General features: G+C 40.3%; 1 protein-coding gene across 3 annotated transcripts in view; it reads left to right on the plus strand.

Annotated features, from left to right (window-relative positions):
- The first annotated feature begins 13,647 nt into the window (after window positions 1–13,647).
- The window catches only part of TNPO1 (transportin 1), a 93,410-nt gene continuing 88,746 nt past the window's right edge, over window positions 13,648–18,311 (plus strand). The window contains exon 1 of one of the 3 annotated variants that reach the window (XM_037032343.1): window positions 13,648–13,774. Coding sequence is in view for 1 of the 3 variants with exons in the window: in XM_037032342.1 (XP_036888237.1) it covers window positions 16,049–16,063 (15 nt within the window). In the remaining 2 variants the exon portion in view is untranslated. Of the gene's footprint in view, window positions 13,775–15,936; window positions 16,064–18,311 lie in introns of those variants that run through there. The other 2 variants (XM_037032344.1, XM_037032342.1) reach the window with 2 other exon arrangements.

An 18,311-nucleotide genomic window follows, 5' to 3' on the forward strand; every position in this document is an offset into this window, starting at 1 on the left:
ATGTTTCTCTCCCACTCTTTCTCCCTCCCTTCCTCTTTCTCTAAAGATAAATAAATAAAATTTTTTTTAAATGCTTGTAGTTTTGCCCATTGAGTATGATGTTGGTTATGAGTTTGTCAGCTATGGCCTTTATTACACTGAGGCATGTTCCCTCTATTCCTAAATTGCTGACAGTTTTTATCATAAATTGATGCGGGGTTTCATCAAATGTTTTTCTGCTTCTATTGATATGCCCATGTAGTTTTTATCCTTCATTTTGTTTATGTGGTGTATCACACTTACTGATTTGTGGGTAGTTTACCAACCTTGCATCTCTGGACTAAATCCCACTGGATCATGGTATGTGATCTTTTTATTGTATTGCTATATCAAACTTAGCTAACATTTTGTAGAGGATTTTAGCATCTATGTTCATCAGGGACATTGGCCTGTAATTTTCTCTTTTTTGTAGTGTCTTCATCTGGTGTTGGAATTAGGATAATGCTAGCCTCATAAAATGAGCTTGGGAGCCTTCCCTCTTTTTCTTTTTCTTTCTTTCTTCTTTTTTTTTTTTTTTGGAATAGTTTGAGAAAGAAAGGTGTTAGTTCTCCTTTGAATGTTTGGTAAAATTCACCTGTGAAGCCATCAATTCAAGGCTTTTGCTTGTTGGGAATTTTTTGATTACTGCTTCAATTTAACAATTTGTAACCTGTCCAAATTCTCTGATTTTTCCTAATTAAATTTTGGAAGATTCTATGTTTCTAGGAATGTATCTATTTCATCCAGATTGCCCAATTTGTTGGCAGATAGTTGTTCATAATATTTTCTTACAATCTTCTGTATTTTTTCTTTTTGGTGTCAGTTGTTACTTCTCCTTTCTCATTTCTGATTTTATTTATTTTCAGCTCCTCTCTTTTTCTCTTGATTTGTCTGGTTAAAAGTTTGTCAATTATGTCTATCTTTTCCAAGAACCAGCTCTTGGTTTTATTAACCTTTCATAGTTCTTAGACTCTATTTCATTTATTTCTGCTCTGATCATTATTATTTGTTTTCTTGTACTCACTTTGGGCTTTATTTGTTGTTCCTTTTCTAGTTCCTTTAACTATGTTCCTCTCTTTTCTCTCCTCCTCTTTCCTCTTCCTCTCCTCCTTCCCCTTCTTCTCCTTCTCTTCCTCCTCCTTCTTTAAGAAGGTCCTTTGCCCTGGAGGAGTGGCTCAGCTGTTTGCACCATAGTCCCATGCACCAGAGGGTTTTCAAGTCAAATCCCCTGTCTGGGCACGTGTGAGAGGCAACTGATGGATGTGCCTTTCTCACATCGATGCTTCTCTCTTTCTATCACTTTTCCCTTCCTCTCTCTCTAAAATCAATGAACATATCCTTGAGTGAGGATTTTTAAAAAAACTTTACAGAAGGGGGACCCTGTAACATTTCTTGTAATGCTGGCTTGGTGGCAACAAACTCATTTAGCTTTTTCTTGTCTGGGAAGATCTTTATTTCTCCTTTACTGGTAATTTTAAATGACAGCCTCAGCGGGTAAAGTAATTTTGGTTGTTAAGTCCTGGCTTTTCATCATTTTGAATATTTCATGCCAATCCCTTCTGGCCTGAAATGTTTCTGTTGAGAAATCAGTTGACAGACTTATGGGAGCTACCTTGCAGGTAACTAACAGCCTTTCTCTGCTGCTTTTAAGATTCTCTCTTTGTCTTTAACTTTGTCACTTTAATTTTGATGTGTCTTAATATTGGCTCTTTGGGTTTATCTTTTAGGGAAGTCTCTGCACTTCCTGGACTTGCATGTCTTTTTCCTTCACCAGCTTAGGAAAGTTTTCTGGCATTATGTCTTCAAATGGGTTCTCAATCCCTTGCTCTCTTTTTTGTTATTCCTATGATGTGGCTATTGTTATGCTTCACATTGCTTCATTGTTATGCTTATGCTTCATTGTTATGCTTATGATTCATTGTTATGCTTCAGCCCATGGTGTCCGCTGCATTATGGATGAGAAACAAGACATTCACACAGACTACCAAGTCCTGTGGAGTAAAAGGGATGGCATGGCTACTCCCTGAAGCGGGGAGTGCCTTGGAGTGGCCTAGCCACTCTCTCAAGAGGAGAGTGCCCCCTACCATTGCCTTGACTGGCTTTTATTGGGTTCATTTTGTACAAGAATACAGGTAAAGCTCATTAGTCATTATCAAGCAGTGAGAATCACACATACAAAGAACTCTGAGGGCCTATTTTGAGTCAGGGTCAGATAGCTAAAGAGCCATAAAACTTTGAGGAACAAACTCATTTCTCACTCAGACGCTTATCATTCAATTGAGAGCATTCTAAACAAATCAGGTTTCACAGGCTTTTACATAATCTTTCTTAGGTCTGATAGCCCTAGGGAACCCACCCTTTCCAGCACAGGGAGGCACCCACCACCAGCATTGTTTCAGGCTTAAGTCAGACATGGGAAGTAAGGCAGCCAATAGATTAAAAGACTTCTTTCAGACAGAATGAGGACTTAGGCTATGTCAAAGCCGAGGGGCAAGGGTCCATCACTCTCTTTTACTATAGCCTCCCCAAGTTCTTCCCTGGGGCCTCCATGCGATTATGCCTGTCTTAGATCATCCCCCATCCCTTGTGGAATCTCACCTGTCATTGGCTAACCAATCAAGCACTGGGGGCCAGGCAGGGTGAAAAAAAAAGGAGCAGAAGCAGCACCCCCACCAGAGAGATAAGCTTTGTCTCCTTAGTGGCTTATGGTCCAAAGGTTGCTCACTCAGCCTTAGCCATGGCAGGGTTACAGCTTCTGAAACCAGGTAGGGCAGTTCCCAATAGGTCCCTTAAACTATCCTCATTTAAAATTTTTCTTTTTACTTTTCACTGTTCTGATTGGGTGTTCTTTTTAAAATATACATATTTTATTGATTATGCTACTACAGTTGTCCCATTTTTCTCCCTTTTGTTTCCCTCTACCGTGCACCCCTTCTCCCACCAGCACTACCCACCTTAGTTTATGCCCATGGGTCATACATAAAAGTTGTTTGGCTTCTCCATTTCCTCTATTATTCTTAACCACCCTTTGTCTATTTTGTACTACCAATTATGCTTCTTATTCCCTGTACCATTTCCCCATTCTCCCTCCTCCACCTCCCCACTAATAACCCTCCATGTGACCTCCATTGCTCTGGTTCTGTTCCTGTTCTAGTTGTTTGCTTAGTTTTAGTTTTGTTTTTTTAGTTTCTGTTGTTGATAGTTACGAATTTGTTGTCATGTTGTTGTTCATAATTTTTTAAATATATTTTATTGATTATGACATTACAGTTGTCCCATTTCCCCCCTTTATTCCCCTCCACCCTGCACACCCCCTCTCCCACACTCCCCCCCCCTTTAGTTCATGTCCATGTGTCACAAGTTCCATGGCTTTTACATTTCCCATACTATTCTTGCCTTCCTCCCTGTCTATTTTCTACCTACCGTCTATGCTACTTATTCTCTGTACCTTCTCCCTCCCTTCTCCTCCTCCCACTCTCCTGTTGCTAACCTTCCATGTGATCTTCATTTCTATGGTTCCACTCCTGATCTAGCTGTCCACTTAGTTTGCTTTTGTTTTAGGTGTGGTTGTTAGTAATTGTGAGTTTGCTGTCCTTTCACTGTTCCTAACTTTTATCTTCTTTTTCTTAGATAAGTCCCTTTAACATTTCATATAATAAGGGTTTGGTGATGATGAACTCCTTGAACTTGACCTTATCTGGGAATCGCTTTATCTGCCTTTCCATTATCAATGAAAGCTTTGCTGGATAGAGCAATCTTGGATGTAGGTCCTTGCATTTCCTGACTTGGAATACTTCTTTCCAGCCCCTTCTTGCCTGTAAAGTCTCTTTTGAGAAATCAGCTGACAGTCTGATGGGAACTCCTTTGTAGGTGACTGACCCCTTACCTCTTGCTGCTTCTAGAATTCTCTCCTTCATTTTAATCTTGGCTAACGTAATTATGATGTGCCTTGGTGTGTTCCTCCTTGGGTCCATCTTCTTTGGGACTCTCTGAGCTTCCTGGACTTCCTGGAAGTCTATTTCCTTTGCCAGATTGAGGAAGTTCTTTATTATTTGTTCAAATAAGTTTTCCACTTGTTGCTGTTCCTCTTCCCCTTCTGGTACCCCTATAATTTGGATGTTGGAACATTTAAGGATGTCATGGAGGTTCCTAAGCCTCTTCTTGTTTTGTTTTGTTTTAAATTCTTATTTCTTCATTCTTTTCTGGTCGGATGTTTCTTTCTTCCTTCTGGTCCACTCCATTGAGCAAATTAGGCCCTTGTAGTGTTAATTCTTGAGTGGGTGAGTTTGTGTAAGTTCTAGAACCCTGTGGGTCTCTCCAGTGAATTCTCCTGTGAGGCTGAGAGTTTCTCCCGCCACCACAACCTCCACAGCTTTGTACAGACAGAGGTTTTGAGACTTCATTTCCCTGCACTGGAACCCTGGGTTGCATGGTCTGTTTTCCTCCCCAGTTGTTCCTTCTGGTTTATCTCACACAAATGTGGGGCCTCCCAGTCCACCAGCTGCCACCTTGCCCACCCCATCCTCCAGCCACCATCTTGCTGTTTGTCTTCTCCACCCCAGCTGCCCACCTCCATCCCTCCTACAGGTCTGGATGAATGTTTCTTCTTTAACTCCTTGGTTGTCGGACTTCCATACAGTTCAATTTTCTGGCAGTTCTGGTAATTTTTTGTTTTTAAATTTGTTGTTGCCCTTCTTTTGGTTGTGAAAAGAGGCTAAGTGTATCTACCTATGCCTCCATCTTGGCTGAAAGTCTGTTTTTTTCTACCTTGTTTTCTACATCACTGATTCAGTCCTCTGCTTCATCCAATCTACTGTTTATTCCTTTCAGTGTTTTCTACATTTCAGAATTATATTCTTCATTTCTGACTGGTCCTTTTTTATGGTTTGTATGTCTCTTTTCATGCTGTTGAGAACCCTTATTGCAATTGCTTTTAACTCTGTATCTAATGAACTGCTTGTGTCCATTTACTTAGCTTTTTCTGGAGATTTCTCCTGTTCTTTCATTTGGGGCCTGTTTCTTTTTCTCTCCATTTTGCCTGCCTCTTTGTGTTTGTTTCTATGTGCTAGATAGATCTGCTATGACTCCCAGTCTTGGTGGGGTGGCCTTATGTAGTAGGTGTCCTATGAGCCCAGTCCAGTGGTGCCATCTCCTTGATTACCTGAGTTGGGTGCTTCAGGAATATCCCTTGTGTGGGTACTGTGGGCCCTTCTGTTGTAACTTGGACTTGATTGCTATTGGCCTGTTCATGCATGGGACTGACCCTCAGACTGGCTGTGTGAGGCTCAACCCTATCTGTGACATGCAAGCTGCTGTGCAGGTGCTAACCACACAAAGTAGAATCTAGTGACTGCCAATATCTCCCTTTTTGTATGCCAATTGTGAAGCTTATTGTATCCTGCTCTTATGATGTCTGAAACTGGCCTCTCAGTGTGTTGAGCCTCTTGTGAGGAACTCTAGTGTTGGTCAATGTCAGACACTACTTACGACTGGTGCCCGGCCATCTGTTTAGAGCTACAAGTAAGCCACAGTTTGTGGCTGTCTGTGCTGGGCCTCTGTATACACAGGAAGGGCCAAAGTGCACACCAAGGCTGGCTTTTACCAGCATCGGGCCTAGGGGCAGGTTGGCAGAAGTCCCAAAGCAACTCAGGACCTGCCTCTACCTGCCTGTACCTGCCAGCTGCCTGCTAGGCTCAGTCACTGAAAGAGTCTTTGGCAGTACTTGAATTGCACTAGGTTGATTCTCAGGGCGGCATCAAGAAGGGGTGGGTGGTATTCACTAGACTCATACAGGGGCGAACTCAGTGCTGGGTCTGAGGCCACTCAGCAAATGTCCCCAGGTTTACCAAGTCTAGCTGCCACCCACTGGGTGCTCACATACTTTTGTGTTGGGGATGGGTCTCAGGGAGTCATCAGGGTGAGGCCATCAGAGTTTATCATGTCCAAACATACCATGATTTGGTCATGAGGGCTCTGCTCTGGTTGGACATGTGTGAGGGAAAATGGGCCCTGTCTTAGAGCCATGCAACTCATTCTGATCCAGATTCTACCAGGAGCCTGATATCAGCAGAGTGAAGCCTCTGGGAGACGGGAGGATGAACTAATAGATCTCCCATGAGGGGGAGGTGCTGTTCAAACTTTGGGGTAGGTGGGGGGTATGGCCCCCACCCCAGAGCCAAACAATTCAGTCTCTCCCAGATTTTGCCCAACCTGGGCAGGGCAGAGCCACTAGGTGTCAGGTGGGTGGAGCCATCTGAGCTAAGAGGGTGAATCTGCTGGAAGCCTGGGGGTGGTTCTAGTGGATCTCCCTTAAGGGAGCAGTGCCAGTCAGGTTCACAGGAAAGTGAGGGAAATAGTCACCGCCCAAAGCCACATAACTCTTGTCACTGATACCTCCTGAGTCTGCCCGGACCTCTACACCCTGGGCAAGGCAGCTGACTCTTCAGCAGGGTATAAGCTCTGCAGGTTGGTGTGAGAGGGAGTCCAGATGGTAGGGTTATTGCCCCAGGCTGATGCCATGTATAAGGGAGGGTTTTAGCCAAGAAAGACGGCATCTGAGATATGCGAGACTGACTCAGTACAGGGATCCTGGTTGTCGCTACTTCAGCTCTCTTTCCAAAGCCATAAACCCCACACTCTTTCCATGTGACTCTAGTCCACTCCATTCTTGCTCCACGGAGCCCAGGGTGAGTGGCTGCAAATGCAAGTTTGTATGTTGGCTCCTAAAGGGACATCTGTGTCTCTAGTGACTACCATCTCTCCTTGGTGGACAGAAACCGCTCTGCTTTTCATAGACAGATGTCATGTGGGCCCTTTTTCCCAGCTCAGGTGCTCTGGGCTGGGAAGGCTGGCTTGGGGTTGAGACCCCATGCTTCTCAGGTAAGATGTCCCTTTGGAACCTCAGCCACCACCTGTGGGCGCAAGGCCAGCCCTTTTTGTGTCTCTGCCCTTCTCACTAGTCTTGATGTGGCTTCTTGGCTATGTGATTTCTCTTCAGCTAGTCTTCAGTTGGTTAGTCAGGATGGATGATCTATAATTTAGCTGTAATTCCAGTTTGGTCCTGGGAGAACATGAGTGTAGTTTCCACCTACTCTGCTGCCATCTTGGATTCTTCCTAAATTTCATTTTTAAATAATTAATTCCCAGTTGCTAACCTACTGACTCAAAAGTACATACACTGATGTCCTGGCTGGTGTGGCTCAGTGGACTGAGCACTGACCTACTAACTGAAAGGTCGCTGGTTCCATTCCCAGTCAGGGCACATGCCTGGGTTATAGGCCAGGTCCCCAGTGGGGGACATGTGAAAGCCAAGTGATTAATGTTTCTCTCATACCTTGATATTTCTTTCCCTCCCTTCCCCTCTCTCTAAACATAAGTAGATAATATCTTTTTTAAAATCACATAAATTGAAATACTTTTTTACTCAAAATTAAAATGAAACCATGTTTAGTATATCACCCAATAGCTACTTTTTAAAAGCAGAATAAAAAAAATCTCTGTTGTAACCTGTTAAAAATAGTTTTCTCTCTTCTGAAATTCCCTGAAAATGACAGTAAAAAAATTTTTTTTAAGGTATAAATCCCAAAGTACAAAGAAAGCTGGAAAGACACTACAGCAAACAAGGAATATTAACAAATTTGTGAAGATGGAAAGCAGATGAAGAAGTAAAAACTGGCTTAGAAGAACAGAGTAACCTGAAATCACAGCACCTAATCCCAAACTGAAGCAAGATGATTCTCAATTCCTGGCCTCCTCCTGGGCTCAGGAGTTGAAAGTACTACAAAAAACACAGCTGCAGAGTGGGAATGACAACATGAGAGCCGGTTGAAAAGAACAATGGAACCCTACCTGATGGAGCCTCTTGTCCCACCTTAGAAAAATTAGAGGTTTATTTCCTACTAATTGAACCAGAAAGGCCCAGACTTGAGGACTCCAGGCACAGCAGAAGGCAGGAATAAAGCACCAAAATAAAAATAAAGGACTGCTCAGAGTTAGCTATAACGAACAGTGAGACCTCCCACCTCCATGTTATAACCCTTTCCAGGTCCCAAAACACCAAGAACCATTCTTATTCCTCCCAATCAAGATGTCAAAAAAGGTACCAACACAAAAGTTGTCTCAGTGCCTCACCACATTATGAAAATGCCCATCTGTACACAAATTCCTCCATCATGACAGAGCTTCCAATCTGCTATTTATTCCCTTATTCTTAAATATGTCTGAATGGAGAACCAAGTTTCACCAGACATTTAAGGAAAACTCCAAAATGAAAGGCAGAGAGGCAAAAACAAACAACTTTGGGGGGCGGTGGATGGAGGGAGGCTATAGTCAGGCAATAAAAAAGTAACTTTGTTTTGCCTTGGTTGATGTGACTCAGTGGACTGAGTGCCAGCCTGTGACCTGAAAAGCAGCCAGTTCAATTCCCAATCAGAGCACATGCCTGGGTTGTGGGCCAGGTCCCCAGCTGAGGGCATGCAAGAGGCAACAGACCAATGTATCTCTCACACACTGATGTTTCTCTCCCTCTCTTTCTCCCTCCCTTCCCCTCTTTCTAAAAATAAGTAAATAAAATCTTAAAAATATATAACTTTGTTTTTTAACTCTGATTAATATCTACTAAGAGATAAGAGAAGACTAATGCAGTCATTTCCTCTCATGACCTACATAAAAGAGCTGAATTTATATCCTTTTATGTACTATGCTCACTAAGTTTTGCCAATATTTCTGCTTTGTTGAAATTAGACAATTTACCCAACATATCTCTATCTTTGGTAGAATATAACACAAACACTGAAAACATTTATCAAAACAGCTTGTCTAGAGAGCCTAAGGTGGAGGTGAGCTCAATACATCTGAGGGACAGTATGTTTGGGGCCCAGTCAGCAGGTCGTAGACAGACAGGAGGTGAAGTCAGAAAGTAGACAAGGGCTAGACTGTGTAGGGTTTCACAGCTAGGATATGGCATTTATTCTAGGAATTAATTGGAAGCTTTTGAGGAGGTTTGGCGAAGAATGACAATCCAATTTCTGAAAGACAGGCCTTGGACCAGAGTGATAGGAAATTTGTACTCTTTGCTTCAGAAGTGGAGTTAGGCTGAGATACTAAGCTTGGTATATGACATGCGTCAAGTGACAATGTTCTAGCTAATGACACATGAAAGTAGTATGTACAACTTTCTTAAGGGGTGGAGGGAATCATGTACCTCTCCTTATCTTTTCTCCTTCCCAATAACTGTGATTTGATTGTAAATGGCTAAGCTGAAACCTGGGAATTCGTATTGCACCATGAGCAAAAAGCTCCATGTTAAGGAAAGAGCATACATCTCTAATAAGTGTGAATCTTCCAGACCAGCTGAGAACTAACTGTATTTGCACGAGAGAGAAACTACTATCTTGTTAAGAGTCGTCTGTTATTTGCAGCTGAATCTGATCCTGATTAACACACTTCATTCTTAGCTTGCTTGAGACTGCATAATGACTAGAAATTTCAGGCGAGGACATTGGAGTTTTCCCAGCAACAATGATGGAACATCCACTCCTTATAATGGGGACTTCATAACACGGCAGGTTGCTCATGTGCCATATCAGCTCCACTTAGTAAGCAGCCCTGGTGTACACACTGAAGGCTGCAACTTTTATTCTGGTGGATCATTTAATCAGATGTTGTATTTCTTTGGCTCGTAAAATATGCAGATGCATTCTCCCTGCAACCCTAAAACAAATTTGGAACTTGATGGCATCTTGCATTCCTTCTTAAGTTAGGAACTCACAACTCTTACAAATATTTAAATCATACCTAATTCTGGAAAATTTTGGATCCAATGGGGAGAAGGAGGTTGAAGACATAGCGGAGAAAAGGCTACGGGGAGATTGAGCAGAGAGAGTGACTTTTGCTGGAAGAAATCATGGTTTGGCTTATTTTACTCACCATTCTTAGTCGTTCTGTGTTTTAACAGTTTGTTTCTTTTTATTGCTGAGGAGTATGTCACGGTACGAATGTATCACAGTTTCTTTAACTGTCCACTGAAGAACATCTGGGTTGTTTCTAATTTGGGACTATTACAAAACAAAGGTGCTATAAAGACTCATGTACAGGTTTTGTGTGAAAATAAGTTTTCATTTCTCTAGGATAAATGCTCAAGAGTACAATTTCCAGGTCATGTGGTAGTTGCATGTTTAGTTTTTTAAGAAAGTGCCGAGTTGTTTTCCAGAGTGGCCATACCATTTATATTCCCAACAAAAATGCATGAGTGATTCTGTTTCTTTGATTCCTTGCCAAATTTTGGCATTATTATTTTTTATTTCAGCCATTGAAACAAGTGTGTACTGATATCTCTTATGGTTTAATTTGCATTTCTCTGATGGCTAATGATGTTGCCTGGTTTTTAATATCAAATCAGCCTTGTATCCTGGGAATAAATCCCACTTGATCATGGTATATAATTTTTTATATATTGCTATATTTTTATTTATTTTTATTTTATTTACTAATATTCTTTGTTAAAAATTTTTATTGCTAAAAATTCTTTTTTATTGAAAGGCAATTTTTATTGCTAAAAATTCTTTGTTAAGAATTTTTGAATCTATGCTAAGTCTATGTTCCAGTCTGTGAGAGATAATGATTTGCAGTTTACTTTTTTATATTACTTTTGTCTGGTTTTGGTATCACAGTAAGAGCAGCTAAATAAAATTAATTGGGAAGTGTTCCCACCTTTTCTGTTTTTCTAGGAGAGGTTGTGTATAATCAATATTCATTCTCTAAAAGTTTGGTAGAATTCTCCAGTGAAACGACCTGGGCCTGCACATATACTTGGGGGGATTTTTTAAAACTATGGATCCGATTTCCTTGATAGTTACAAGGCTATTTATATTATCTATTTCGTGTTGGGAAAGTTACAGTAAATTACCGTATGCTCCATGTGTCCCACCCCCCAGCTCAGACTTGTGGGAGTGAGGACATCCTGTATATATATATTTCCAACATCTCCTGGACACCCTGAGTTCTGGACCCCATTACAAATCCCTATTTGGGGGCCCCCTTGGCTGCACCCTGTTACATTGCCACTTGTTCTTATTCATCCTTATTATAGCTATCCTAGTAGGAATGAAGTGGTATCTCGCTGTATTGATTCACATTTCCCCAATAGCTAATGGTTTGAGCATATTTTCATTTGCTTATTGGCCATTTGTACATTTTCTTTAAAGTAATGTCTATACAGATTCTTTGCCTATTTTTAATTAGGTTATTTGTGTTTTTATTATTGAGAGATGAGAGTTCTTTACTCTAGAATCAAGTCTCTTATCAGATAGGTAATTTGCAAGTATATTCTCCCACTCTGTGGGTAGTCTTCTAACTTTCTTTTTTGTTGGTTTCTTTACAGCACAAACATTTTTAATTTTTATGAAATCCATCTTACCTAGTCTTTCTTTTGGTGCTTGTGCTTTTGATGTCATATCTAAGAAGTCTTTTCCTAACTCAAGGTCACAAAGATTTACTTTCATATTTTCTTCTAAGAATTGTATAGCTTTAGATCTTACACTTAGTTTTATGATACTTTTTGAGATAATTTTTTTATATATGATATGAAGTAAGGGTCCAACTTTATTCTTTTGCATGTGGATATTCAGTTGTCTTAGCACTATAGGCTGAAAACGCTTTCCCCATTTAATCGTTTTGGCGCCTTTGTTGATAATTTACTCAACTTCTTAAATCTGTAGGTTTACATCTTTCATCAAATTTCAGAATTTTTCAGCCATTATTTCCTTGAGTGCTTTTTTGGTCCCTCCCTCTTTCTCCTTCCAGGACTCTGATGACACAAATGTTAGATCTTTTGTCACTCAACTAACTCCAAGAGACTGTTTTCCCATCTATTTTCTCTCCATTGTTAGGTTGGGTAATTTCTATTGTTCTCTCTCCAAGTTTACTGATGCTTTCCTCTATCATGTTGTCAAACCTATCCACTGAGGGTTTTTTGCTTTTTTAAAATTATTGTACTTTTTAGTTCTAAATTTTCTACTTGGTTCTTTGTATCTTCTATTTCTTTGCTGAGACTTTCTATTTTTTCCTTTGGTTCCAGTGTTTTTGTAATTGCTCACTGAAGCATTTTTATGTCTGCTTTACAATCTTTGTCCAATAATTCTTATATCTCTATCATCTTGGTTTTGTCATCTATTAATCAACTTTTTTATACAGTTTGAGATCTTCCTGGTTCTTGATAGAATGAGCAATTTTTCACTGAAATCTAAACATTTGGAGTAGCATGCCAGGAGACTTTAGATCTTACTTAAAACTTCTATTTTAGCTGGCCTTTCTGACCCAGCACCGGAGGAGAAAGTGATAGTGGGGAACAGGAATCGCCACACTGCTGTCAAGTTGAGAGAGCAGTCCAAGTTCTCTACTTGGCCTCCACTGACACCCAGGATGGGAGGCTCTTCTTACTGGGCAGTGGCGATGAAAGCGTCAGCTCCCTGCCTAACCCCTGTGTAACAAACAGCCTTACTGCGGTTAGAAGTCCAGGCTCTCCACCAGGCCTATGCAAATATTTTCTCCCACTCTGTGGGGGTGTCACAATTTTTTTCTGTAGTTTCTGGCTGGAGGAGAACAGTTATGGTCTAAATGTTTTCTGTCTGCTCTAGTGCTTCCTTCCTGGTCCATCAGCTAGGGAGAGCAACGTTGGGCGTGTTGTTGTTTCGTCTGTACCACTGGCATTTCTGGTTGCCAGCTTCTTCAGTTTCAAGAGTGGGATACATGAGGCAAAAACAAAACCCAGGGAATTAACCATCTTGTTGTTGCTTGGGTCTCAAGGGCCCTAGCCAGTCTGTCTTCTTTTCACCTTTCAGAGTTTCCTTATATTTGTTTTATATGCAATGTTCAGGGGTTTTTGTTGTGCTTAGGGGGAAGAATCGGGAAAAATAGGTCTATTCCATCTTCCCAGAAGTAGAAGTCTAAGTAGACCCTTTATAAACAGAATTATATTTTAATCACTAGGAGATATTAATAGTTAAAGGAATTATAAAATTAACTCTTTCTCATTTAATAATAATGCGAGTTATCTTTTTTGTACATTCAAACTATACATTGGGTTTGCTTTAAATTAGAAATGCCTATAGATTATTTACTCATTTCTGAATATTGACAATAACTATCCTCTTTCAAAATTTAATTTAAATTCTTCTAAATAATTACTTTTAAAAATGATTTTTCCTTAATGCCAATCTGAAGATGTTTTGCTGAAAGGCAATTCCTTAAACTGTCAAATGTTAAAGGATGTAATGAAAATTCCCACATCTTTCCACACATATAAAATAGGAGATGACACTTTCCCTGAACATTCATTTTAGAAGTTTCCTATATCTAAAACGTTATTTCACTTCTCTAACTGAGTTTCTATATATTTATCAACAATTGCCTATTAAAGATATTTATTTAACAAGTTTTGAATTTCCAGGCTTATGATTTGGAATAACCATTCCTTCTCAAATATCTGTTCTTTTATATGTACTAATACCTAATAATACTTTCATTGCCCTCTAACTATCTGCCAGGTGCTCTGCTAATGAGCTTTTAGTATTCTTTATCTTAGTTAATCCTGTTTAAGACAGGGGAAGTGAAGCTCGGAAGGACTGAACTGGAAGCGTTCATAAGAGGTAAAGCCAGCACCAGCACATAGGTCCTCTGCCTCCAACTCCATGATTGCTTTGATGATGCTGCATCTGACAGAGTAAGCATCCTTTCCTCCCAAGGTAAAAGCTTATAGGCATGTTTTCTCCTTTAGTGTTATTTTGTAACTTCTACCATTCTTTCATTTGTATTTCAGTCAATTTTTTCACCTAAGGAAAAATGTTAATGCAGAAATTCAAAATATGAGAGATCTGTAATAGATTTCGAGATTAAAATAAAAGTTTATTTACTATTTTTAATTTCAGCATATGTTATTTTAAAATACCAGCAATTCTTCAAAGTTGTACCAAATGAACATTGCTGCACTCTATTTGGATGTAAAGAGAAAACGTTCCCGGGTGGCTGCTATTTTATGTGCAAACTGTGCAAAGAGAAAACAAATAAGAGGAAAAGTAAAATAAAATAAACTGCTGTGTTGATAAATCCTTGTCAATGCCAAGATTTACTGTTTAAAATATGTACTTTTAATTTAACTGAGAAGATAGAGACAAAGGCTACACGTCTAAGCACCTCTTTATTTAATGCAGAACTATTTATACCAAAATTCCAATTCACTTTCATTTAAGTTTTATAAAAGAATGGATATTTGATTTGACTAATCTCAATTTCATGACATCTGATAATCAGCGTCTTTTTCTTTCAAAAGCTTTGGTCAATAAATCCTCTTACATATACTAAATAATACTTATTTTCAATTCATTTCAATTATTTCAAACTATTGATCAGGTGAATTCCTTATTAATTTGCTTAGTCAGCAGTTCCTTACATTTGCAAAGTATTCCTATGATTTTTCATTAACAAAGTAGAATGTAGATATCACACATCCCTTGATTTATACAGATCAGGGGCTCCTTATTCCAAGAGAGAACTTCTTAAACGCAGAAATAAGTCCAGTTTGTTATGTGGATATAAACTTAATGCAGCTACACTAATCTACAATTTAGGAAGGTTTTCATTGTTTTATTTATTTTTTCCTAGTAATCTATTCCTATCGGTAGTGGGGTAGAGGACTTTTTTTGCCATACACTACTATATCCATTTGCTGTCAAATTAACATTACAAAATGTTAAAATCATAAGTATTTTACGTTTTTGAAATATTTTTCTTGCTATGTTCAATTTCCAAATGATAAAAATTATCCTTTTATACTTAAAATTGCATTAAATAAATTAGTTGGTTTTAAAAATAACTTTTTATAAATGAAATTTATTAACAACTTTATTAACAAATAAACTATCTCAGTGTAAATTTTAAAAACACTTTGTAGTGTTGGTACTATAATTTTATGTAGAATATTCCTGGAAGGCAACAACTGCTACACATTTTCATAATATATACATCACTTGCAAGTAGGATACTCAAAATTGCTTTAACTTTTACACACCGATTATTTAAGAAAGAATATCATCACAGGCATCCTCATCCTAGGGAAATAATGATTATTTATGCAAGTTTAAAATATTCATATATAATAAATTTATATGAGTAATGTGGGGGAAGGAAATGGATATTTATTCATTACCGCCATTATGATTGAGTATAAACAGTCTACCTCTCCCTTTTTGAATTATTTTTTCTTCGGAAAATAGAAGACATTTTAATTTCTCATGGTAGCTGGTTACGGAGAAGAGGGCTTGTTATCTCTAGTAGCGAGAAACTACACTTTTATATTAATACACACCTGAACACATAAATTTTATAAATCATTTAATGTCATCTCCATAGCAGTTTATATGGTAGCTCCCGCATACTCTCAAAAGCAGTTCATGCAATATTAGGGCAGTTTTCTGTCCCTATCTACTGAAGCCATTATTGCTTTTCAATAGCGACGTTGGAACTGTACTTTGGTGGGATATGGGCTTCCCGGGCAGGGCTGTCACTTAGGAGGTTATCCTGGAGTATAGCATTTAGGAACGGCTTAGGGTCCTGTGCCAGGAGGGCCCTGGGCAGCCCTCATCAAACACACTTACAAGGCCATTTTGGTCGAGGCCTCATGGTGCAGTACACGGCCCGTGGCAGCTCCCCCTGCTGCAAGGGGCGCAAGCATGTGAGCCCCGAGGCGGGCAGAGACCAGAGAACGGAGGCTGGGCGCTGCTGCGCGGGTTTAGAAACCGCTGCCGCGAGCCACGGGTTCCAAGTCCGCGGGACTGTCAGGCCCCGGCAGAGGTTTTCTCAGTCCCGCTGCCGTTGCCAAGGCGACCGCCGCCGAACGTTCCCGTGGTGGGCTCCGCCCCCCGGCCAATCGGACTGGCTCTCGCTGGAGCCCCGATTCTCTTTGTTCCGCAGCCATTTCAGGCCCGGGGCAGGAGGCAGCGCCGCGGCAGAGGGCCCAAGGCCGGAGGCCTCTGGGATGGTGTGGGACCGGGTAGGTGACGTGAGGGTGTGGCTGGTGGGCGGGAGCGGAGACTATAAGTTCTGGAGCTAGCTGACGGGCGGGGAGAGGCGCCTGACCCGCCGCCCTCCGGGTCCCGCCCGACCGTTTGGAGCCAGGCGGCGGCGGCTGCGCGGTTCGAAGCCCAACAGCTGCCACCCCGCGAGTCTTGTGGAACCAGGGCAGGGAGCGAATGGCGGCTCTTCAGGTGTCCTAAGTCACGGCCTGGGGCCCTTCAGGGCGGCGGGAAGGAGAGGGCCAGCTCTGGAGAGTTTTTGCTTTTGCCCATTAAACGGCAGTGTTTGAGGACCCTGGGTGCCACAGTCGCTTCCGCTGGGCCGCTGGTTCTGGGCACTGTCCAGCGCCGCCGCTATGGCCGGGCTTTGTCCCCGCCCGGCCCCTTCTGCCTGGGAGTCCCAGGCCCACACAGACCATCGCTTCCACACTCAGCTAGCTGATTGCTTTCTCCAGGAGGTTCTTTCCCCTTGGGGCCTCCTGGTGCAGATTTTCTTTTTTACTCACATGTTTACATAGTTTTAATGTTTATGACTGTATAGGTTTTGCTTGGGTATGTTTTTTGCCCTACTACCCTTTTGTACTTCTCCCACCCGAACACGCAACAGGGGACAGCTTCTGAGGAGCAGACCGGCTACCACAATCAACCTGTTTTGGGAATGGCTTTTCTTCTTTAAAAATGATCGCCTGTCATTTGTGTACAGATTTTAAAAATCAACTGGATTTTACAAGGATTGCTTACAGTTTGTCCGTTGTCTTACTCGCTAATCACTTTGGTCCATCAGCAGATACAAATGTAGAAATTTGAAGTTGGAGGCAATCCACAAATTGATTTTGACAGTCGTATTAAGAAGCTTACTACCAATCCTGCTTTGAAACAGTGATGACTTCGATGATGAATGCATAAATAGAACTTACTTTTTAATATCCTAAAGAAAAGATGTTAAGATCCAAGTTGTATCGTGTAATAGACATTCCAAAATGTAAAGCTATAAAATGGCTGACCCGATCTGCTCGTTTTTAGAAGAATTGGATTTTATATTCCCCTATTTTGGGTTTTAAGTTTTCCTGCTTATATACCAAAGCTTTCATGTTGGAATGATAAATAAGTTATCCTGAGTGAAGCAGGGAAAGATGCAGTTTTCCACTTTTACCCTGCCCTGCATCCCATTCTTCTCAAGAATGGCTCCACCAAGATGAAAACTTGCAACTGCAAAAGGGAAAAATAGGTTAAAGGTGCAGATTTCCTTTTACTCCCTGGCATATGTAATGCGTAAATGCATGCCATTTGGCAGTGTGGTTTGTACCTCTGGGGTTTTTTTTTTTGATATTTTAATAATAATTTTATAAACCGAGGATTTTGAAAATTAAAAGAGTTAATTTAATGTGAGCCTAATGATCTATTAGTGCTCCATTTTCTTTTTCCTAAAAGAGACCTCCCACCTGTATCAGGCTTGATGTGGTTACATTTTCGTCCTAGGTATTCAGGAAATTATTAAATTCTGCCCACTGATATTTCAGTCTACAAAAATAAAGTAATCCAGCTTATTACTATTATATATTGTGAGCAGGATAAGATTTTGGTAAAAATGTGTAACATTCTGATTGTAAATATTTTCATTGTTAACTTTTGTTATTGTATTTGTTGTTTTTATGACTAGTTTTTCTTTAATGTTAAAGCTGCCATATAAACTTAATTTTTCTAAATACTGTAAATGAACTGCATTGAAATGTAAATGTACTATATGTAGAAGAATTGCTTGCATTTAACCATGTCGGATTTTGCAAATATTATTTTAAGAAAAGAAATTTAGTTATAAAGGAAGCTGAACCAAGCGACATATGTAAAGAAAAAATTATCAAATGTAAACTACAGAGGAGCACAGCAGTAAGTGGAAGTTATTTTTACTGTCCAAGGTATAAATTAGGGATGTTTCTTCCTGGGGTTTATATTTAAATATATATTGTTGCCAAAGAAGATCTGGTCCCCCACACACACACCAAAAAAGGAAATTTGGTTTACTAGCAAAAGAGTAAGAAAGGAGAATCAAAGTGATTGATTAACTGATGATGTTTTCAAAAACGGTTGAGAATAATGCCGTCTTTAGAAAAGAAGGATCAGCCCTTGCTGGTGTGGCTCAGTGGATTGAGTGCTACCCTACAAACCAAAGGATTGCCAGTTCGATTCCCAGTCTGGGGTACATGCCTGGGTTGTGGGCCAGGTCCC

This window comes from Sturnira hondurensis, unplaced genomic scaffold (assembly GCF_014824575.4).
Source record: "Sturnira hondurensis isolate 20B ecotype Veracruz unplaced genomic scaffold, ASM1482457v3 Scaffold0021354, whole genome shotgun sequence".
Classification (NCBI taxonomy): Eukaryota; Metazoa; Chordata; class Mammalia; order Chiroptera; family Phyllostomidae; genus Sturnira; species Sturnira hondurensis.